This window comes from Aotus nancymaae, unplaced genomic scaffold (genome assembly GCF_030222135.1).
Source record: "Aotus nancymaae isolate 86718 unplaced genomic scaffold, 86718_ANA_hifiasm-v0.15.2.pri h1tg000016l, whole genome shotgun sequence".
In the NCBI taxonomy this organism is placed as follows: domain Eukaryota; kingdom Metazoa; phylum Chordata; class Mammalia; order Primates; family Aotidae; genus Aotus; species Aotus nancymaae.
In genome coordinates, this window is record NW_026988428.1 from 13,533,817 (window position 1) to 13,557,770 (window position 23,954).

Genomic DNA, 23,954 nt, shown 5'->3' on the forward strand with positions numbered 1-23,954 from the left:
CTATTTTTGTTTTTATGCTAGTTCGGATAGTCTTGATTACTTTAGTTTTGTAGTAATGTCCATATAAATTTTAGAATCAGCTTGTCAATTTTTGCAAAGAAGTCTGTTGGGATTTTGATAAGGGTTGTATTGAACCCATAGATTAATTTGGAAAATATTGCCATACCAACAACAAATCAATCCATACACAAGGATATTTTTCCATTTCAACATTTCTGGAACTTCCTTCAACAACATTTTTTCCTTCTTTCAACAATCTTTTCAGAATATAAATTTTGCACATCTTAAAATTAATTCCTAAATATTTTTTCTCTTTGATGCTATTGTAAGTGGGATTATTTTTCATTTCATTTTCAGTTTGTTCATTGCTAATGCGTAGAAACACAATCTATTATTGCATTATTATTATACATGTTGTAAAATAATATATAGTTAATTAGGAGGGCAATGATTGATTATCGAATATACTTATCATCACATTTATCTTTAATGGACTAAAATGTTGCATTTTCTCTGCAGATATGACACTACAGAAAGAAAGTCTGGAAGGAATTCCACTCCAGACCCAGAATCAGAAACCTTTGAAACCTGAGGACAATATATCACGACCCATCCACGGTCCTTTAGTTATAAAAACCAATTTTGAGGAAGAAGAGGAAATAGATAAACAAAATGGTTAGTAGACCTTTTCTCAGGTTTATAATGCGCATTCACAAACCTCGCGACATTTTCTACATATATGTTTAACTATAGAGGTTTATGATGAAATATATAAGGCAGATTTTGCTGAGAACATTACTTGAATTGTATTAAACAAATTTAATTCGTTATGTTCTAATTTGTTCTATGTCTAACATATTTATGATCATTTGGATTGGAAATTTTTGTTGTGTGATGGTTGGGAGACATATCTGATGCTTAAATATATACAGATGTATATATTAGTATATATAGAGAGATACTAATAAGTTCCATTTTTTATATAAATTGTTTCTAAAACACATTGATGCACATGTTTCTATTTATATACATATGTATTAATAATATATTAGCTTCACATTTAATCTTTGAGTTACACAGGTCTATGTAATAGTTAATAATCTATAAAGCACTGTCATCTGCATTATTCTAGGTCATCCTCACAAGAGTATGAACAAGTTTAGAATCCAGGTTTTTGCAGTTTTGTTCATCCTCTGCCTCCCATGTCCACCCAGCACAGTGGTGCCAGAAGGTATGTATATACAAGATAAACATGAAGAAAAATAAACTCTCACTCTGTCTTTGTGCTGGAATGTGTCCTTCTGTGGGTCACAGGCCACCATAGTTTCTGTGCTTAGGAATACACAGAGCTACTTATTACTGTTTCTGTGTGCTGCAGCTCCATGTCTCTCATGCCTACATCAACCTCCAAATAAACATACACCATCTCAACATTGAGTCTATACATTCAGCATCTCATTTCAAAGTACATATGACATAGTCCTTTCTTTTCTCTTGACTAATTCTCTTTAATACTTAAAATGTAGCAACTTGAAACTATTACTAGTATGTAAAATTATTGACCTTAAACATATAAAAACATAATCTATCCATGAAAACAGTATTTGGGGTTTTTCTTTCTAGTTTATAAATTTTCAGATTATTTGGCTTTGGGAAAATTTAATTTTAAAAATGTATCCTATAGATGCTTCTAGTCTATGGACAATGACTCCTGAAGAAATTGAAGAAAAAAGAGCAATTGTGGAGATGTGTCATAAATCTGGTAAGAAATCAAACATTTTTTGTATTTTATAATACTTGATGTGATCAATATACTAACTATTACTTTTCTTATGGTCGATTAGGAGAATACTACAGATTTCATACTCCTCCAGGTAGTTCATCCTCGAAAAGTGTGGCCGGTATATCAGAGAAAGAGTCAGAAAAGACGTTGGAAAGTGGCAGTGAATTGCAAAACGGTAAGAAATGAAAAGGTAGCATTCATAGTGATATATAAGAGATACTTGGTGTGATAGACTGAATTATTTAGTATGATGTACAGAAGAATAAAGTGATAAATAATACATTGTAATTGAGAGCTAGAAAAAAGTGTTTGTATTGGATGACCCAAAGCTGCTATTAATGGGGTTATGTTATCCTAGAGAAATGACAGAATGAATAGACTTCATAACACACATGACACTACACACTCCATGGGGTAATCCTGTAAATAATTTGCTTTTACCATTTTATATGCCTTTGAGATAAATCACCCCTGTGAAAGAGGTCTAGATTTTTCTTTCTGAATAGAAAAGTAAGCCTAGCCCAAGAAGAAGAGATCACAGAATGACGCTAGCGGCAGGACAAAGATTATTTGGTCATTGAATGAGAGTCTTCTGTGGACAAGGCTATTTCAGGGTCCGTGCTGGAGGACAAATCAAAGGCTCTGTGTTTTATGGCGCTTACTTTTGGAGAATCTGATTTATTGTGGATGAACATCCACAAGATGCTGTGCAAGTCTGTTTGTAGCGAACTATTCAAACGTGCGGCGGTAGGTGGCAGCAACACACCATCAGATGGAGAAGAGTCTGCAAGACTTGGGAGCCATATAGGGAAGGACAGATTGCAAGGCTGCACTACTCAGAGGAGAAAAAACAGAAGGAAATAAAAACAAAAGAAAAAAATAAGTTAACAATGAACATTAAAGATGGCATATTGTCCGGACGCAGTGGCTCAAGCCTGTAATCCCAGCACTTTGGGAGGCCGAGGCGGGTGGACCACGAGGTCAAGAGATCAAGACCATCCTGGTCAACATGGTGAAACCCCGTCTCTACTAAAAATACAAAAAATTAGGTGGGCATAGTGGCGCGTGCCTGTAGTCCCAGCTACTCAGGAGGCTGAGGCAGGAGAATTGCCTGAACTCAGGAGGCGGAGGTTGCGGTGAGCCGAGATCCCGCCATTGCACTCCAGCTTGGGTAACAAGAGCGAAACTCTGTCTCAAAAAAAAAAAAAAAAAAAAAAAAAAAGATGACATATTATGAACACTATTGTATGTACTTTTGCTTTGTATTATGCTTTCAAGGCTATTATTTTTAAATAGCTTCAGTTAATTCCTATATACCCTTCACCTAGATTTCCTTCAAATGTTAGCATTTTACCATATTTCAATTTTCACTCTCTCTAAATATACAATTATAATTTTCTGAACTGTTTAAGAGAATAAGTTATAGAAATGATATCGCTTTGCTTTTACATAACTGTAGTATAAATATAAAAATCAGAAAATTACCACTGAAAACAATATCATTCACAACCTTCTTTTCCCATAAATTTTACCAATTATACCATTAATGTTCTTTATAGTAAAATTAATGTTATCCCCTGGTCTAGGATTCAATCCATAATCACACACTGCATTAGGTTGTCATGTCTCTTTTATTCTGCTTTTGTTTATTTTAGAAGAAAATTATCTAGACGTGCATGAGGAAAGCCGAGAGTGTTATTTAATTATCAGTGCAATTAGCATTTTGTAGTGTTAATACATTTTATCTGATTGTTCATGGTGAACAGATAAAATCAAAAGCAATATTACAAAATTCAGTATATGAGAAACATATCCATATGTTTAGTGTTGACTAAATGCATACAATAGTGTTAGATAGCTTAAATTTTTTAATTGCCATTGAATAAATAATCCAAATAGGAGAATATACTCACTTCTTTGTTGACAATTACAGAATTTAAAACTCATCTATTTATTAATTTATTGTTTATTAGATCACTGTTCTAACAACACTCGCATTAACTTGAAAGCTTTTTTACTTTCATCATGAATTCTACCATAAATTTCTTATTTAAGCATCTAGTAATTTCTGGAGTGACTTTTTCTTTTTCTTATTTCTAGGAGATAGTCTTACAGTTCCGACAAAATTTAGCCAATATGAAAGAAAAAGTGAAATAAAAACATCATTGCATAGGAAACCAGGGACTGACATTGCTGCTTCTGAAAATGGAAGTAAGTTAATTTATTACTGATTGACTGAATCTATCACCACATAATAAATGTCTGAATTTTATCTTTTACAACTAATTTTTCTTTTTTTGACCATGTCATGGTTAACACAGGGAGTTGGAGGTACATTACAAAATCAGATGCTTTCAGAGACTAAAATGTCTACCAAATACCTTGCGTGAATTTGTGTTCAGTGTGTAAGACATTCCATTTTCCATATTTTAATGAGAAACCTGATGTGTGTGTGCCTGTGTGTGTGTGTGTGTGTGTGTGTGTGTGTGTAGGCTCGACTCCAGACTGTAATGAATTTAGGTGTCATGTATGTGCTGTAATATACTATAACAGAGCTGTAAATGAAAGAGGCACTTATTAAGTCATTTGAGTAAGTCTGCTTTAAAGCAGCTGTATTCAAATATATATCATGTGTGCCAACACATCACATTCTAACTGTGTATTATAGCTTAAATATTTTGGAACTGCTTTTTAGCATAAACATGTTGGAAAATGAATCCTTTGACTGAAAATTCCAGGCATTTGTTTTAAAAATATATAGAGAGTTTGTGGGGAGATTGAAAGGTGTGGCTGGTGGGAACAATGTGCATGAAGATCAGGAAGGGAGTTGAGAGCAGGTGTCAGTAAGTATCAGTATATCTTAGGCATATTGGTGATACTTTCTGCTGTCCTGGTGTCAGCCATTTTCTTCTGTGTATGCTTTTTTCTTTTTTTTCTAGTGCTAAAATAATTTGATTCTTTCTTCTTATATCTGCAGCATTTTAGTCTAGCTGGCATTGTTTAGTTGCCTTGAAGTAATCAGTTTAGCTGCAAATTAGAAACACTGGTAGTTTCTCCCATCGGAGTTCCCACTGTCTATATAACCTGTATAAGTGGGATCCACTTAACCTGAGCAATTCTAATTGGACATTTTGTTGAAATATTATCAAATCCAATTGCCTTTTGGTTAATCAAAAGTTATTTTCAACCATTGATAAACTAATGATTTCATATAAAAGTAAACTTTCCTTCACATTGTGACATTAGTAATATATTCCCTACTTTGTTGGGTGTTAGAAAATGTGAGAATGTCATTATACAGTCATTAGTCTATCTACCATCCTTTTGGTATGGTTGTTCAACCAGTTTATTACTGTAATATTGTTATAAATTACTATCATAAACTGGTTGAACAACCATACCAAAAGGATGTTACAAGAATTCCATCATCTGGCATTCTAGATTCTGGCATAGTTAGGCTTATTGATTTTCCAGGCATCATACTGTTCTCTGTGTCACTAGATAAAAGAATCTTCTGGGTATATGTATATGATAGATATATCTAAACATATTCAGACCCCTGTATTCATAAGACATCTTTGAAATGAAGGTGATCAAAAATTGAAATTATAATTAATGAGTTAGTGTTCAATTTCAAGAAAAATACTTGAGGTATTGTCTTATCTTAATATTATTTTAGTGTGTTATACACTTTAATAAAGTTCATAGATCTGGAGTGAATAGCTTCTTAAAATTTTACGTGTGTATGTATCAATGTAACCACATTTATGGTACTCCAGATGGCTCCTTCCCTCCAAGTCAGTAGTCTTCTCCCAATGGTAACCACTACTCTGCTCACTCTTACTATAGGCTAATTTTGCATTTTTTGGCATTTATATAACTGGAAATATGCAGTTTGAACTCTTTTAGTTTGGATTCTTTTACTTAATGCTCTTTTTATGAAACTGACCATGCTGTTGATTGTAGCAGTAGCCTTTTTATATTGCTGTAAATATCTACAGACAGATAGATATATGCCACATATATACACACATATCTATATATAAGATGTATACTATATATATGTATGTATATATGAAAACATGGGCATTTCTTCTCTGTATATAGTATATACATATACACACAGTTGATACACACACAAACCCACACATGATTGATTCTTGTTATTCCTGGTAGCTACGTTCCATAAAGCTGACATGAACCCTGAATTAGCAAACAGTGAATCATTGCTCCTTGGGGAAATACGTACACACACACATATACATACATCTCACAGAGATTATAATCTTAAATCGTAGAAATTACTCATCCTGGTATATTGTTTTCTTTATTTTACAAAAGAGAAAACAAAGTTAAGAAGTGTTAAGTGACTCTCCTGAGGTTCCCCCACCGACAAGCCTCAGAACTTGGATTCAGATCCCTTCCACCTCTCCCCAGAGTCAGAGCTTCTTGCACTGTGCTGTGCTGCCCCCTCCTGTCTCCAGCCATTCTCTGGTCATCTCTGTATGAAATGAAATGAGCATTGTTAGACCTCAGCTAGAAATGTGTGGGTCTAACAACTCAGACTTTTCACCACTCTTTATACGTTTGTAAACAAATAAACAAACAAAAAACAACACACGAAAGCACCATGAGTATCGATACTGGGATTATGATGAACAATATTTCCAGTGTGGGACTATTGTTAACATTCCTTCTTGCACATGTCTTCTAAAGGCCATAAGCACTCCTTTTCTTTGAGATAAGCTTGCTCTGTATCCTAACCCACAATGAGAATTTTCAGTCCTTTAACTTTAGCCTTTCTGGTGGGGGGCTAGTGGCACATCTTTGTAGTTTTAATTTGTATTTCTCTGATGACTCATAATGTTGAGCACCTTTTCATAAACTCATTGGCCATTTTGACTTTCTCTTTTGTCTGGTGGGTTTTTAAGTCTCTAGTCCATCTTAAATGTGTTTTTTTTCTTATTGATTTCTCTAGGTAAATCTGGATACTTTCTGCCAACCTACTGTCCTGTTCACTAATTCTCTTCCTCTCTGCTCTTCAATCCATATTTTAAATTCTGAATTTGTTTGACCTTTTTATTGATTTTCTACTTAAATTCTCTATCAGTTCTCTATTTTGATAATGTTTCTGTTATTTTTTCCAACTTCTTGTTTGATAACACTGGGATATCTCTCATTTTCCTCAGGTTTTTGCTCATTTGTTCTGTCTTACTATGCCCTTCTGATATTTTATTTGCTACTGAACATTATAGATAAAAATTACATGGTGTATGAATGATGTTGTTTTTTAAGAAAGAAACTTCTTCTGGCAGGCAGCTAGACTATAAGCTGGCCACCTTAATTCTGTGAAGGACTGGTTTTGGGCTTTATTAGGGGTGATACATTAATTTTCATTTCTTTGAAGGTATAGTCCTCATTCCTAGGATATGACCCTCACCCCTACAGCATTGCTTTACTGGGTTATCAACTGAGACATGGGGTGTTCACCAAGATATCTCTACTCTGGTGAGGCTTCTGTGTCAAATTTTACCTCCCGAGCAGTATGTAGATGCTGAAATCTCTGACCAGTTTTTAACCTCCCAGATGCTGTTTTGCTGAAATCCTAGGGTTCCATTGTGTGCATGAAAAATGTGGGAGTCGGGTAATGACCTAAAGGGAGTTTTAGTTTTATGCCTATTTCAGGGGAACTTCTTTGTTGTTCTTCCTTTTTCATTTCCCCCCTCAAGTTCAAGCCAATTAGACAGTCCCAGACTTTTGGCTCTTTCTTACCTCCTTGGTGTCACTTTCTGCTTGTTCTTTCCTTACATGATGAACTAGACATGCTTTCAGTGAGAAATCTGTAGTGAGTGTGGAGTGTAACACCTTCAGGGAAGAAAACCAGGGTGAATGTGAACGTACAATTGACTCTGTGTCCCTCCAATGCTCTCAGGGATGACACGAGCATGCATTGGGTTGTTTTCCAATCAATGTGTTTTGGCAATTCATAATTGATTTTGGGATGAAAGTTATTCTGATAAAAGCCATTTTTGTCATGGCAGAAACCAATTTTTTTTTTAACATTTTCATCACTGGTTTTGTGTAAGCTCCTTGAGGCCAGGAACTGTATATAATCAATCGCTATAGATAAATATCTGTAGTAGAATGCCTGGCACATTATGTGTACTCAGTAAATACTTGCAGAATAAATGATGATATGTTTAAATGCATTGAATGACTGGGTGAATGTAGACATATTTATAAAATTTACAGTTAATTGGAAGTTAATTTGTAGGAACAATTAACCATATCTTACAGGGTAACCTCAAACAATAAGAAGCATGCCTTCTTACATTCAGTTACACAACATTATATGGTGGCTTTTCTTTGAGTTGGGGAAACCCAACATGATGGAGTTTGTGAGGGGAAGATATAGTGGGTGTTTTGGCCAAATGTTTCACAACAATTTAGGAGTTTTCACTAGACGGTAAACTCACATTGGATTATTAGAAGTAGTATGGAAAGATAATTAAATGAGGTTTAAAGTACTCAGTAGCACGTCTGATACCTAGAAAATTACTCCATGAATGGCAAATATTATTATACTAGTTTCGCTGATTACTCCACAACTTAGTTCACATAAGGTTATTTGACATATATATATATATATATATATATATATATATATATATATACACTTTTTTTTTTTCTTTTGAGACGGAGTTCCGCTCTTGTTACCCAGGCTGGAGTGCAATGGCGCGATCTCGGCTCACCGCAACTTCCGCCTCCTGGGTTCAGGCAATTCTCCTGCCTCAGCCTCCTGAGTAGCTGGGATTACAGGCACGCGCCACCATGCCCAGCTAATTTTTTGTATTTATAGTAGAGGCGGGGTTTCACCATGTTGACCAGGATGGTCTCGATCTCTTGACCTCATGATCCTCTCCTCGGCTTCCCAAAGTGCTGGGATTACTGGCGTGAGCCACCGCCTCCGGCTGACATAAATATTTTATGCTAAGAAAACGTAACTTGTACGGCAAAGAAATTTGGAATTTTGTATGTAATATTGAAAGCAACTATGAATATTTATCCTGGAAAGTAGAAGAACTTGGGGAAACATGAAAACTGCTTTAAGATATCTGAAGATTCTATATGGAAGATAAATTACATTTACTTTGAGTATCTCTAAAGGGTGGGACTAAAGATTATTATAAATTAAGGAAAATTTTGTTGACTCTATGAATTTTCTTGCAATTATTTAAATGTAAGTTTACATACTGTGTATTCATATACATATATATTGATACACATATATTAATCTAAACATATAAATGTATGGAGACAGGTATGGTATCACTGAGAAGTGTCCAAACAAAGGTGGACAAAAGGGTTGTTGTAGAAAATATTCCTGTATTGAAAGGTAGTTTGTATCACTTTCTGCCATCATTGCCACTGACAGAAAGGTTTTGTCATAGGAGGTGACTGTTACGTTCCACAGAGGAACATGTTTCTTGGAAGGAAGAAAAAGGAAACTTTAATGAAAGACAAAGAAATCACCATATCAAAATGTTCAAATACTAAAGGTAATGAATTATTATATAATTTTGATTCATTTGTAATTTGGCTAGACGAGTTAAAGATAAGGTTGCTTGTTATAAAAACCAGTATAAGAGGAATGGTAATAAATCAACATATACACTGAATAGGAATCAAGAGCTCTAAGGTTCCAGTCCTGGCTCTGTCCATAATTGTATGACCATGACAATTTTTCCTTATCTGAAAAATAGCCTGTTGAACTGTATAATTTCTAGGAGTATTGCTAGTTCTAAAGTTACTGGCTCTCTTAAATGGTAATACCAAGTCCTTTAATATGTAATATCAGTGTAAATGAATTTTCTTAGAAAATATTTTGAAAATTTTAAAGAGTTTAATCTTAAAAAGACTTGTATATTTTATACTTGTTGCTAACACTAGTCTGTGAATAATCAAGACATATGATAAAATATATCCACTATAGTTTTACACTACCTTTAACTGTGCTTAGAATCCACCATGTGGTGTCTCTCTGCTGAGTGCCCCTCAGTCACAGACTAAAAATACAGCTGTCCTGTAATTAGGGAGCTTCACATACCCTCAATCAAAATGCAAACCCATTTTATCTACTATCTCTACCATTAAATATTCTCAAGCATAAGAAAGGGAACTAGTGATCCAATTATTTCTGCGGAAAGTTGTAAATCTTTCTCTCATTTTATCACTCAAAGATGGAAAGGTTTTGCCCAATCCATCAAAGAAACTCTTAAAGCTATACTAATATAGTAGCTGCCAGCTATGTATGACTGTTTAAGTTAAAGTTGAATGAAATAAAAAATCAGTTTTTCATTGGCACTAGCCACATTCCATGTACTCAGTAGTCACAGGAGGCTAATGGCTGCCATATTGAACAGCACAGATTTAGAACATTTTCATCATTGTGGAAAGCCCTACCAAGGAGTTCTGCTCCAAAGCATGTAACAAGAAGTTAGTTCTGCTTCAAAGCATATGACAAGTTAAAGTTGTTACATTTAAAATATGTTCAGAACCCCAACTTAAATGGGACCATTCATCATAAAAATTTAAAACCTTTTAAAACTTTTGTATGGAGTTATTAAATATATTGCCACATTTATTTATTTACATATTAAAAATAATGGCTATAGTTTCAGAGTTTTATTTTGTTACTGATGACATTTGGAAATCCATGTGGCAACTAGGGAATGTTAATGATGCTTTCCTCACAATTAATAAACATATATATCATTTTAAAGAACTGTTCCCATCATGTAATGTTTGAATAGTGAAATACCAACTGAAATTTTTTTAAAACTAATATTGACGTTTTATGTTCTTAATTTCCTTTAAAAGATAACAAGCACAGTGCTCATCCAAAGCATTCCCTAACTACCCGACCAGTACCTACAACGCATGTATTAAATGCTACTGAGAATATCAGTATGAAGTGCAGAGAGGATCCCTCTTCAGGTAAGACAATAGCTCTACCACTTTTTGGCCTTAGATATATTTGTCTTGCCATGGATTTGTATTGGTTATTTAAAACAGAATTTTTAAAAAGAAAGGAAAAAAAGGTTTCAAAATTATTCAGAACTAAGAATTAAAGACACAATATCCTCTACTAACTGACAATGAACTGTGATGTAGGTCCTAGTGGATTATATGCTTTCCCACTAGTTTAAATTTGGGTCTTAAAATTAATAATATACTACCTTTTTGGAAGATTCACTAGCATAACATTTTAAATTTCACCCATAGTGGAATGATGCATTGACAGCTTTTTATTACATTTTGGATTATTCTATATTAGTTTGGCTTCTCCTTGACATTCATTTCAATGAACTACTTCTCTTGATACAGTTAAGACTTGTGAATCTTCCGATCCCTTCCCTTCTTTCTTTTGTTCCTTATTTTATGTATTGAACCCCTAAAATATTCTTGGATCGCAGCCTGACACTGATAGGAATAATTGTGATTTGCCTCCAAGAAGCCCAGTTTAGTAGCAGTTGTTAAAGATATGGATTCCAAATCATTGGACTGGCAGCTTGGGAGTAGGGCAGGGCTATGATGTTTGAGGAAGGGACAGTGAATCAGATCTTTATTGAGGGCTTAAAGCTTAAACTGAGAGAGCACAGAAAGATGTATTAGTCTACTGTAGAAAACTAGTATAATCTACACTGTACATTTGGTGATCAGTTTCTCTGTGCAGTGGTCACTTGTGATTTTTCAGAAGCCCCGCACAGTGAAGTGACAGAATGCCCCCTCTACAAAATTGTTTAAAAATTCTCTGGAGATATGTACCATAGAAATTCCTGAAAAATTGAGAATATATATAAAATTTTGGATGTGAAAATATGCAAATACAGAGTGAAAATTTAATATTCTTAGAACTTACAAATTCTGATTACTTAGTCTTGACCAAACTCTCTGTACACCCAACTTAAGACCTTAAAAGAATAAGGTAAAATTCACTGAAAGTATTTTACGTTAATCCAACTTCTTAACAAGTAGTAGTTTTGGCTAAAAAGTACAAAAAGATTCATGTTGAAAATAATGATTCTAAAACTACTTAATAATAGCATTATAATGATATTTATAATTATATTTTGAATGCAATTTTATGTTCCTTTAAAAGAATCCACACATTCGTTTGGAGAAAAGTATTTTTCTTTGAGGAAAGCTACTTATTGAAGGTTATCTCATCAATCTACTTCCCAGATAGATTTTTTTGGCACTTAAAAATAAATCACCTTTTTTTCTAAAAAGTAAAGTATTAGGGTAGTACATTTATTTTTTACTCTTGCTTGACATGTGAATGCACAGATATGTAATTATCACCCACAGTAATTTCAAAGATAAAAGCATCTCTTAAAAAAACTGTAAAATTTGTATCTTTTCTAAGTGAACGATGTCCAGCCGAGGAACCCTCATTTTAAAGGTGTGAAAAAAACAAAATGGATTTATGACGAACCAAAGAACTTTCCTGGCTCTGGAATGCAGAGAGGTAAAGTGTCCATACATTTGATATTTCTAAATTGTAATTTTAAAAGGGAGTAAATATCAAATATCTTCTACCTGAAAAACAAATTAGTGTCATGTGACATAGATGTTACTTTAGGTGTCAACTCAACTCTAAACTTCATTATTTTGGCTTCCATTATGCCATCAAGCACTTACAGTGCAATATGTTATTTATGGGTGTGAAACCAGCCTGTGTTTTATTCCTCACTCCCTCCTGCCTTTCGTTACAGCAGTACAGACCCCAAGTCCCCAAAATAAAATGAGTTACCATCGCAATAATAAAAATCGAAATACTGAGAACGCATCTTATGTTCACGTTGAAAGAGATGCCGTCAGGAGTGTCTCGTTGAATGCACCTCCCCACAGCAGGCCCACACAGGGGACCTACAATGAAGTCCATGTTAACAAGGCACCCAAACCCAACGTCAGTCCAGGTGAGAGGTCCTTTCTTGATGTGATTTACTTTTGTCTGTGGTTGGCATTCCCATGGAATTTTCTGATGGCTTGGCTAATCTTCACTGCTACCTACTCCCCTCTTCTTTTTCCTGGCCATCACCACCATAGAAACTAGTGAGAAGATTTCTTCCACGTGCACTCCTGCACGTGATTTAAGGGATGTGGAAGAAAACTCACGTTGTGAGTGCAATGACTTCACATTGCACCTCCCTAGAGTGTTTTTCTTCTTCTTTTATCAGAGCACTGCACTTTATTCCCCCTGGACAGCTTCATGCCACTCTGGAGGATTGTTTTTAAATGGCTGACATTTTCTTGTTCCATTAACTACATTGTTCAGTTATCACCGTCAGACTAGTGCCTTGCCATTTCTGTAGGCCTTCATGATTATTTTCTGAAAGGGTTAGTTTGGGGATTAACTGCCATATTTTTGACAACCTCTCATCCCTCTCACCATGTATAGATTGCTTCTATGTCATTTCATCATGTAATAGGCAGAGTCATAGTATATGTCTGGAAGTACAAGGCTACCAGGGAGAAGAGAACCAAATCTCTTTTTCTTCCTGTTTCTCAGATGGATTTTGCTCTTTTGAAGTTGAGTTTCATTTCTTTCAACTTAACAAACTGCTGCTCAATTCTGTATGATTTCATGTTTGTATTTTTCCTTGTTCATGGTCTGATTAGTGGAGTTCTGAATATTTTGTACTTTCGGAAGCATAAGACTATATCTTTCTTAGTTTCTTTTATAATTTAAGAAATATATACACCTACCATGTACCCACAAACAAAATGTTTATATACACCTACTATGTACCCACACAAAATGTTTATATACACTTACTACGTACCCATAAACATTTTGTGTTTGTGGATACGTAGTAGGTGTATATAAACATGTTGTTTATGGGTACATAGTAGGTGTTTCTTATACAATTTAAATAGACATTTGCATTATTTGAGTTATTTTTCTCTTTTCTTTAGAACGATATAGGAATGTGTATATGTAAATCAGGATATTCTTAGGTGAAACTGGCTTTTAATTTTATTTATTATTATTATTTTATTTATTGTTATTATTGCTAAACTGCAAGTGGATGGCTGTGAAGAATACAATGAGTACTAGAACAGTTGTCGATGTCTAGATTTGTATGAAGGTGCCAGAGTTTATACTCTGTATTGCTTTTGCACCATTAGCGCAAATGTCAACACAAGAGAAAAGCAAATTATTGGTATTGTGGATCATGTTTGAGAATACAGCTGCATAGTAATATTTGAAAACACAAATATAACATTGTTAGATAGTATTAGAAATGTAGCTATGTCAGAGAAAAATAAGTATTGAAGGACCAGGTCAGGATATAAATGCTTTGGCTGTCTGGGATAGTGAGTTCACTACTTCATCATGCTACTTAGTGCAACCATGGAAGTCACTTCATGGAAGGACACAGGACTTGGGCTGTACCTTCAAAGTTTCACAGTTTTTAAATAAAAGCTCAAACAGACACTAGCAGAACTTATGTAAAACTATGATTAAGCCATGCAGTGAAAATTTTTATTACGTTTAGATATCATACTCTCTTGTATCTTATCTTTATTTGAAGCACGGAACAGCCAATTAATAATCTGTAACCATGTTCACTTATAACTTAAATTGTCTTAATAAACTCACTTGTATCCCTGATGCCTTAGCTTTGAAATGGTAAAATAAATTCCTTAGAGAATAGCTTCCCCCCGAGATGTTTATAACTTTGAAACATCCTTGGAATATGATTTTAAAGTTCTAAAATATTTAATCCTGGATTCTTTTCCCTCAGACAAATATATATCAACATCATATAATGGTTCAGCCTGGCCAAAACGAATTCCTTCTTCAAAAACTTATTCAAAACATGAGAAGATATATACAGGTAACTATTTATAAGTGGTTTTAATGTATTATGCAGTTCTGAAAATGAATAAGTTTTTAAGTGCAAGGAATATTTTAGAAAACATGAAGATAAATAAAAATGTCAAGATATATATGCACATTTAATTACTTGGAGTTTAGTAGTTATCATGTCTACTAGTAATTTAATTGGACTGTTTTGCTGTGTTCCTCTTTGCCTATTTGTACGTTGTTACCAGAACAGGTTTTTATACAGTTCTCTCCTGGGCAACAAACAGTAATTGCAGCAAGTATGTAATATGTTAGATGAATTTTTGGCTGTGCTACAAAGCAAATACATTAAACTGTGTCTTAACACAAGACATTAAGGCTCTGCTATATCTACCATAGACAAATTGGCTGGTACAGGCTGACAGGACATCCAAGATGAAATTTCTCAGCCAGTAGCTTCTGAGGGACTATGGTCTCCCCCTTGTTGAACCCTGTCCTCTGGGAAACTGGGGATCCTTGGAACCTCCTCAGGGTAGAGGTTTGTAGTAACCCTGACCTCAAGTTGTTCTTTTGCTAAACAGCTTGGTGTTTTCTTCCAGACTGTCCTGGGCTGGTTCAGTAGGTTTGAAAATCCATACTGGATATAATGCGTTCAATTACATCTCAGACAACTGAACATTTCAAAAAAAGTTCCAGTTAGGGAAGTCCTACTGACTCCAACTGTGACTTAAGGCATGGATCTGTGTTCTATGTTCATATACTGGGACAACTGTTTTCCTTGTATCCCTCATCTTTCCCAAATCATACAATGCGCAAGAGAACTCTGTTGCAGTGCTATTTAATTGATTCTACTTTCCCTTAACTTTGTGTGAATTTTCACAGGTTATTGCACTGAATTTGGGGGGTGGGGAAAGAGGTGAGGGGTTGATGGATATCCTGAGTGAAACTTGTTGAGCTCTACAGCCTTTTCTCCCATGGTCCTCTTATGGGCAAGGTGATATTTGGAGTATTAAAGGATGTGCTCCTTCCTTATCCCCATCTTAATGACTTCTCTTGTCTTTCAGTAGCCTTCTCCCCTCCCATTCCAGATAGTTAAACAAGAATTACAGAAGGCTATTTGGGAAAGGAAGGGTAACTTCAGCACATAATATATGTACCATCTATGTCTAGCTGTGAATCTATGCATCCAGGTATGGCTGCATTGCAGTTCCCAGATACAATCGAGGGAGAAAAGCTTTGAGGAAAAATTTTGCAATGTTATCTGGGCTAGGGGGAAGGCAAGTCATGTCTAATAGGAGAGGACTGGAGACAGCTTCTTGAGATTTTCAAGTGCAAGTTTGCATGGGAGGTCACCTCACTTTCCTGTGAGCCTCAAGTAGGAGAGAGTTTGTGGGAGGGAAATGAAGTCTTCGGGCTGGGATTAAAAGGATAAGCACCAGAAAGAGGCTCTTGTTGAGCCATATTGGGGTGGGGTGGTATTTAGCTGTAATCTCAACAGATTGCTTCTGCCAGAGAGTCAAGGAGAAACTGAGCCAGCATCCACTGACCCAAACTTTGTTAATTAAAGTATGGTCTGAGGACTAGCTGCAATGACATCACCTGGAAGCATTTTAGAAATGTAGAATCTCCATCTCAGATCTGATGAATGAGAATTTGCATTTTAACAACAGTCCCAGGTGATTAGGATACACATTAAATTCCAAGAAACCTTAGACTGGCTATCTAGGCCACCATTAAAGAAAAATAAGAGCTCAGCACAGGGCCCACCCATGTCAAGACTGTTGAAATTATATTCTCTTACTAGCTCTCTCACAACCACCACCATTCTCTCCTGTTCCACTTCCAGAAATTGGGATCAGTAGCAGGGAGGTGGAGTACAGAGAAAACCCTGAGAAAGAATTTTAAATCTGAATGTGACTGAAATTTAAAAGTGAGGTGCCTAATAAATCAGTGAATTGGACTGAATTTACATGCAAAGGAAGAATGAGGACTTCAGAAATTAAATAGATTTTATAATGAAACCATTTGTTTTCTTATTTTCTTTTGATTAGGAACTGCATAACCTCAAAATGGTTATCCTTCCCAATTGCTGTCATCACCAGAATAGGAAGAGAGAGATTACCTTGGGTTTCTTCCTGCACATATTCTTGCTAGGTCACAGAGCAGCAATTTCAACCTTTCCCAGGGGACAGATGGACTGCTGGAGGAAAGGAGGCAGAAAGCACAAGCTGCCATGAGTCTGTTCCTCTAGGGGGCTGGCAGCCAGGGCCATAGAAGTGTAAATGGACAGGAGAAGCCTTTTGGGAAAATGTTGTTGGATCCTGTGGGGATAATGCAATAATAGAGGAAAATGCACGTGTCTGTGGGAATTAGGGGCAGAAGCTGAGGGCGACTAGAGATGTCATTCTCATCAGCAAGCTTCCCTTGAGGCCACATGTTCTTTGTAATAGGGATATTGCTGGTGTGAGTGGAGGTGCTTGTCTTCATATGATGGAGCCTTCGTTCTGTTCATTCTGCATGTCCCATAGCACAGCCTTATAAATGGTGTCACTTCCATCCTTTTCCACCCCTCCATCCAAATGCAAAAACACAGTAAGCATTGAAAAGAAGTGGGCTATTTGAATAGCATCTTCAAATTGTATAAATTAAAACAATAAGATTAGCTTTTGCTTTTCCTTTAGATTTAGTTAGCAAAAGAGGAACAAAATACCAGTGCATTAAACAAGAAAATAATTGAAATATTTTGTATATTTTATTATTAAAGCTAAGAAGAAATGGGAGCAAGTAACCTGGAGGTTGAGAGAAGAGAAAAATGAGAAAAAAAAGTGCCAGACATCATCTGATTTACAATCAAAAATGAAAATTCAAAGAATGAGATACTCAAGTACTCTCTGCTGTATATTGGATAGCTAAAGATGATAAAAATAAAAATTCTGAAAATACGATGCAGGAAGTACATTGTGCTCTTTCAAAACTGATAAAAATGCAAATTACAAACAGCTGCCAGTGTATTTATGTAGGTCTGGAATTCATTCGGTGCGTTACTACAAACATTTTAATAAAATTTAAAAGTTTGACAATTAAAATCACTCCTTAATTGTAAACCAAGCTGGATTGCAGAGATTGAGAAGTAAAATTGTGCCTTTGATACCTATTTTGCAATATTCCTTATGGAAGAAACTCACTTTTTATTTCTTTACCTGGATTTTAAGCTGGGCCCTCAGCAATGATAACACATAAAGTATAAATAAATTGAATGAAGTCCCAGCTTACAGTTTGGTGATGAATATATTAGAGGAATTCCAATAGAAATACACTTTAATGTGTGATAGAAAGAGACGAAGATTGGTTTATTATTCAGGACAGTTGTTAAACAATGTGTTTTAATTGGCAACTAGAGAATCTGCTGAGGTGTGCAAAAAATAAACATTTTCCTACCATGAAAATAAAAATCATATGGTTATATTGGAGAAAAGGATGTATTTAAGAAAAAAAGTGAATAAATAACCTGGTGCCCAAAATGTCTTAGTGATATTTTAAGGCGTAACTCCAGAAGCATAAATATTTACAAGTGAAGAGAGACATCATTTAGAAACTAATTTTGATTTCTTTTTAGCCTTTTTAGAATTGTGTTTTGAATAATACTTCTTAATTGAATTTTTAAAATTTTCATCAAAATTAACCACCTGCAGTGACTGAAACAAAAACATAAAAATTCATCCTTTCAACTTAAAAACACGTTTGAAAGCAATATAAGTCATTAACATTTAAAATGCTGTTTTTGTAAGTTTGTAGCATTTATACTTCTGAGTTTATTAAAGCTTAGAAAATCACTAAGATTTTAGGATATCTCATACTTATATTTGCATGGATTTTGTGGTTATTGATATCATCTTTTTCAATATTTATTGGGGGAAAGAATCAAGGTTCTTAGAAATATTTTATTTTAAAGCATCTTTTTATGATGTGGAGTAAAAAGCCCTAGTTTTTGGCTTCTAATGGTGCTCTGTGTACACACTTTCAAGCACATGGGGATGTAGTAATTTATTTTTTAACAAGGGAGAAGATATAAATGAAAACTGTGGGCTGGGTGCGGTGGCTCATGCCTGTAATCATAGCACTTTGGGAGGCCAAGGCAGGTGGATTGCTTGGGCTCAGGAGTTTGAGACCAGCTTTGGCAACATGGTGAAACACTGTCTCTACCAAAAATACAAAAATTAGCTGGGCTTGTTGGTGCACGCCTGTGGTCCTAGCTACCTGGGAGGCTGGAGCGGGAGGATCACTTGAGTCTGGGAGGCAGAAGTTGCAGTGAGCCGAGATTGTACCACTACACTCCAGCCTGTGTGACAGAGTGAGACCCTGCCTCAAAAACCAAAAACCAAACAAACAAACAAGAAATAAAATGAAAACCATGCCAGAAAAATATCTTGGTGAGTTAGAGTTGAGAGGGATGTAAGAAAATAGCTGAGTTGACAGGCTGTCTAGATTGAAGCTGATGGGAGACATAATTCCATTTAATGAACAGATCTGTGTCCTTCTAAAACTTCAACTAGTTATGAAGAGGGAAAGGTTCTAGGAAGAAAATTCAAAAGACCTTCCTGAAATACAGATTCTCAGTGTGTGTTTATTATATATTAAATGCTGAAGAATCAGTGAGGAATAAAATCTGAAGGAAGGCCTGAATGTGATTTTGTAAATGTTGTTCCTGAATAAATGGAAATTTTTATTGTGATAAGTTTTGTCTAAAGGACCACATATATGACAGCATTAGCCAACTCTGTTTCTATATGTGTGATTTAGGAAAAAGGCAATTGGTTTAAATGGGGTAAACTACAAACCAGGGAAGAAGAAGGTAGCAAACCCCAAATAAGAAAATACAGGAGACAACAAAATAAGTGAACAACAAAAAAATTAGTAAGCTAGCAAAAACCTATGCTTGCTGCTTCCTGAATGTGCAAATAGTACGTGTAAACTTAAGTGTCACAAGGCCAGCGGGTGCGTAATTGCTTTTGTGTCACATCTAAAAGCTTTTGATATCTTTCACTGGAGTTCCATGACTCTACTCTTTAACATGCAGCATTGATAAAAATGATAATAAAAGTAGCATGTATTAAATGCTTAGTCTATTAATTTGCTAAGACTGCTGTAACAAAGTACAACAAATTGAATGTCTTAAGCAACAGACATTTTTTTGTCTCATAGTTCTGGAGGCTAGAAGTCTGAAATCAAGGTGTCAGCAGGGTTGGCCTTTTCTGAGGGCTGTAAGGGAAGGATTTGTTCCAGGTCTCTCTCCTTGGCTTGAAGATTGTTGTCTTTTCCTTGTGTCTCTTCACATGATTGCCGCCTATATATGTCCCCATGTTCAAATTTCCCCTTTTCATAAAGATACCAGTTTTATTGTATTAGAGGCCATCCTAATGACTTCATTTGATCTTATCTCTTTAAAGACCCTGTCTCCAAATAAGTTCACATTCTTAGGTAGCAAGGATTAGAACTTCAACATATGAGTTTTGAGGGGGACATAGTTTAGAGAGGGTCTTAGACAAGTTCACTTTTAACATTCCAGTCTCCCTATGCCTTTAAATCCTTTCATCTACAGTAAACAAGGGCAGATCCGGCATTTCTAGCTAATTCACTCTTGGCCATGTTTTCAGCCCATGTTGAAGACAATAAACCCAACAGAGCTCTTTCGTCTTTCTCTCTTTCTTTCTCTCTTTCTTTCTTTCTTTTTGTTTCTTTTCTCTTTCTTTCTTTCTTCCTTCTTTCTTTCCTTTCTTTCTTTCTTCCTTCTTTCTTCTTTCTTTTTTCTTTCTTTTTTTTGGTTTAAATTTGAGACAGCATCTTGTTCTGTCACTCAGGCTGGAGTGCAGTGCCATGATCATGGTTCATTGCAGCCTTGACCTTCTAGACTTAAGTGATCCTCCCACCTCCACCTCCTGAGTAGCTGGGACTACAGACATGTGCCACCACACCTGGTTAATTTGTATATTTTCTGTAGAGACAAATTTTAAACATGTTGCACAGGCTGGTCTTGAACATCTGGGCTCAAGAAGTCTACCCACCTTGTCCTCCCAGACTGCTCAGATTACAGATGTGAGCCACTGCCAAGCCAATTAGAGCGCCTTCTAACTCGCCAAGCCACCACATAAAATGTGGAATCTTTGCACAATGAGTCTATGTCAATAAATTAGGTCTGATCCAATTTTATTTTCTTTCCACCACTATTCCACACCTTTAGTATCCATTCCCAGACATATTCCCTGTATTCCAATCTGTATAAATTAGAAAACTTAAGTAGTTCTTTTGGAGTGTAACGTACCTCCTCATGGATCACACTTTGGACCTCATCTTTAGGGGGCTGAGTCTAGTTATGGGTCTCATATCAAAGAAGGATAGTGGGGTCTTGAGGGGCATTAGTATCTTTTAAGACAAGTGTTAGGATTAATCTCAGTTGGGGTGGAGTGGTTGCTTCTACTGAGAGTGGAGCTACTATTTTTAGTGGTGAGGAAAACTCAGAATTTAGGGGCTTAATGTCCCCATTTTTATCAGAGTCTTGCTAAATATCCCCATTCCAACTTTCAGGATCACGTTCCTTCCCAGTCAATGTCCTCGCTAGTTGACACCCCTTACAAGCCTGGGAATTCTATTTGCATTGTTAAGTTATACACTTGCAAGATGAAATCTAGAGTTGGGTTTTCAGCAATTTCAGTCTTGTGGCTACAGGAAATAACTCTGTCTTTTCAGGGCAGGTATGCAACTTTCAGGTCATTTATGCAGCACTGGAACTGAAAATTCAAATCCTTGGGCTCATAATTTTTTTTCTCCACTTTCTTCAGGGGTATTAGAAGCAAGCAGCAAAGCTCGTTATACTTGTTTGTTTGACAAAACTGTTCAAAGGTCTCATAAATGTGTCAACAGATCTTTGCCTCTTGTAAGTGGTTGATTAGGAGTTTCCATTTTGCCTATTTCTATTGCCACATTATGCCATGAACTATTCATCTTCTCTCTAGAGTTGGAAATAGAGTTATTATTGTGTTTAATCAGATTATAGAGCCAATTCCAGACACCTTAGAACCAATTCAAAAAACCCATCCTTAGGATTTTACTCCTCTAGAACTACACATGGTATGAAAATCTGTATTAGTCAGCATTATCCAGAGAAATGCAACCAATAGGATGCATGTCTATGTATAGGAAGAGATTTACTTTAAGAAATTGGCCTGTGGAATTGTGGAGGCTTCGTGAATCTAAAATCCAATGGGGAAGGCCAACAGGCTGGAGACTTAGCGGGTAGTTGCAGTTGAGGTCTGAAGGCAGTCTGCTGGAAATGTCCTTCTTGCTGGGGAGAAGTCAAGTTTTTTATTATAATCAGGTCTTCAACTGACTGGTTGAAGCCTACCCACATTATGGAAGGTGAACTGCCCAATGTAAATCTCATCCAAAATCACCCTCACAGAAACATCCAGAATAATGTTTGACTAAATATATGGGCATCATGGCTCAGGCAAGTTGGCACATAAAATTCACCATCACATTGGACCTGGATAATCCAGGATATTTCCACTCTAAATAGGCAGGTGGTTAGCAAACTTACCCTTTGCCAAATAACTTAACATACCCACAGGTTCTGGGGATCAGGACGTGGACATCTTTGGGGAGCCACTTTTTTCCACCTAACATGACTACCTTTCATGTGCATAGTAAAAAATAGTTGTTACTATGTAGCAGAAACGATACTACATAAAATAACTCACTAAAAAATTAAATCTTCTCTTTACCTAAACAAACAATGAGCTAGGAAGAAGCCACCCTGGGTCACCCTGGGCTAGAGATGTCCGTCTTGAAGCCATCGTGGTAAGTCTCCTAATCAAGGTTTCTTCCCCGTTACCTTCCCTTTCCACTTCTGTTCCTCAAGCACATATCAAAATATGCAATTTGTGAATATTACATTTAATTTTGAGTTTTCTGGCAACCAAGACAAGAAAGAAAATATAATTATATCAGAAAATTATACTAATGCTCCACAAAAGACTTTTTTATAGTACTGCTTTTGAGGTGAAATACATTTTATGTAAACCTAACTGAAATTCATTCAATAAATGTTAAAAGAGCACCTTTGAGATTAAGCCTTCTGCTACATATTATAGATACAAAGATAAATCAAGTCTTTCTAAATGCTTCTAATATAATGAGCGATACAAACAAGCGATTTAAGCATTTCTGTGATGTAATGTGTGCCATAGTGGAAGTACAGAGTAGGTGCAATGAGGCTATAAGAAAAGGCATGTTTCATAGATATTGCAGCTGACAGTCTTGCTTGACATTGTACAGTTTGCAAGATTTCTTAAACATTTTCTTGCTGCTAGCATTCCTCTATATGAGGAGTTGTGTTGACTTATAGTACTGCATGTGGTAGTGGCCTGTCTGGACACTGGAACTACTGTGGGATAAAGGAGGAATTGTTAAATTTTAAGGAGCACTTCCTTTCTGTTTTGAAACAGAGAACTTGGGCACATGTGCTCCTCAGAGAAGTGTCACCAAGAATATTAGTTTTAGAGTGAACATTTCTACTTGGACACACACCCGCATTCCATTTTGTGATTATACTTTGCATAGGATTAGCTTATTTATTCTCCCATTAGGTTATGAGTGTTTTCAAGAAAAGAACAATGTCTTTCCTTCCTTATATTCCTTGCACCATCTTTCCCTCCTTATATTCCTTGCACCTGACATATAATTGATACTTAATATTTATTGAGTGATCTAATACCTGTCACTGAAGTTTGTTTTCCTTGAGTCAACCAGAGCAGTCATTAGAAATCTGGATAATTGCCATGAGCTGTGCGTTCTGAGGGACTCGCACTGGCTAAGGACTCCACAGGGCCGTGGAGACGTGCTCCTCCTTCTAGGGCATGCTCTGGAACCAGGGATGCTGGATTTCTCTGTAGTAAACACCCTGAAATCATGGAATGCTGTATAAGCCTCTCTCCTAAAATAGTGCTTCAAAGGGTAAACCTTGCTATCACATGGGTGGGGAAGGAGAAGCTGTTTGCAGGATGTTGAAGGAGGTGGAGAATGTGGGCTGTTCTGTCCATACATGTGCATAGGGTCTCTTGAGGTTTGCGACATATTATAGCAGGGAATGGGAAGACAAACAGGATGCAATTCATTCCATGAGCCTGAAGCTTTTCATGCTTCTAGTTCCTAGAGTAGAACTCTGAATTGTCCCAGGATTTTAAATATAAACCTGGTTTTTGATATCATTATATGGATATATTTGATAGCTTGATTTAT

At 35.9% G+C, this 23,954-nt stretch overlaps 1 protein-coding gene across 1 annotated transcript; it reads left to right on the forward strand.

Annotated features, from left to right (window-relative positions):
- Window positions 1-521: 521 nt before the first annotated feature.
- On the forward strand, window positions 522-23,640 carry LOC135275249 (uncharacterized protein C12orf50 homolog). Its single transcript, XM_064376682.1, has 11 exons — window positions 522-675; window positions 1,685-1,762; window positions 1,845-1,958; window positions 3,884-3,994; window positions 9,235-9,342; window positions 10,664-10,780; window positions 12,213-12,314; window positions 12,562-12,765; window positions 14,599-14,691; window positions 21,497-21,591; window positions 23,443-23,640. The coding sequence occupies exons 1-11, from the start codon at window positions 522-524 to the stop codon at window positions 23,638-23,640; spliced, it is 1,374 nt and encodes a 457-aa protein (XP_064232752.1).
- The last annotated feature ends 314 nt before the right edge of the window (window positions 23,641-23,954 follow it).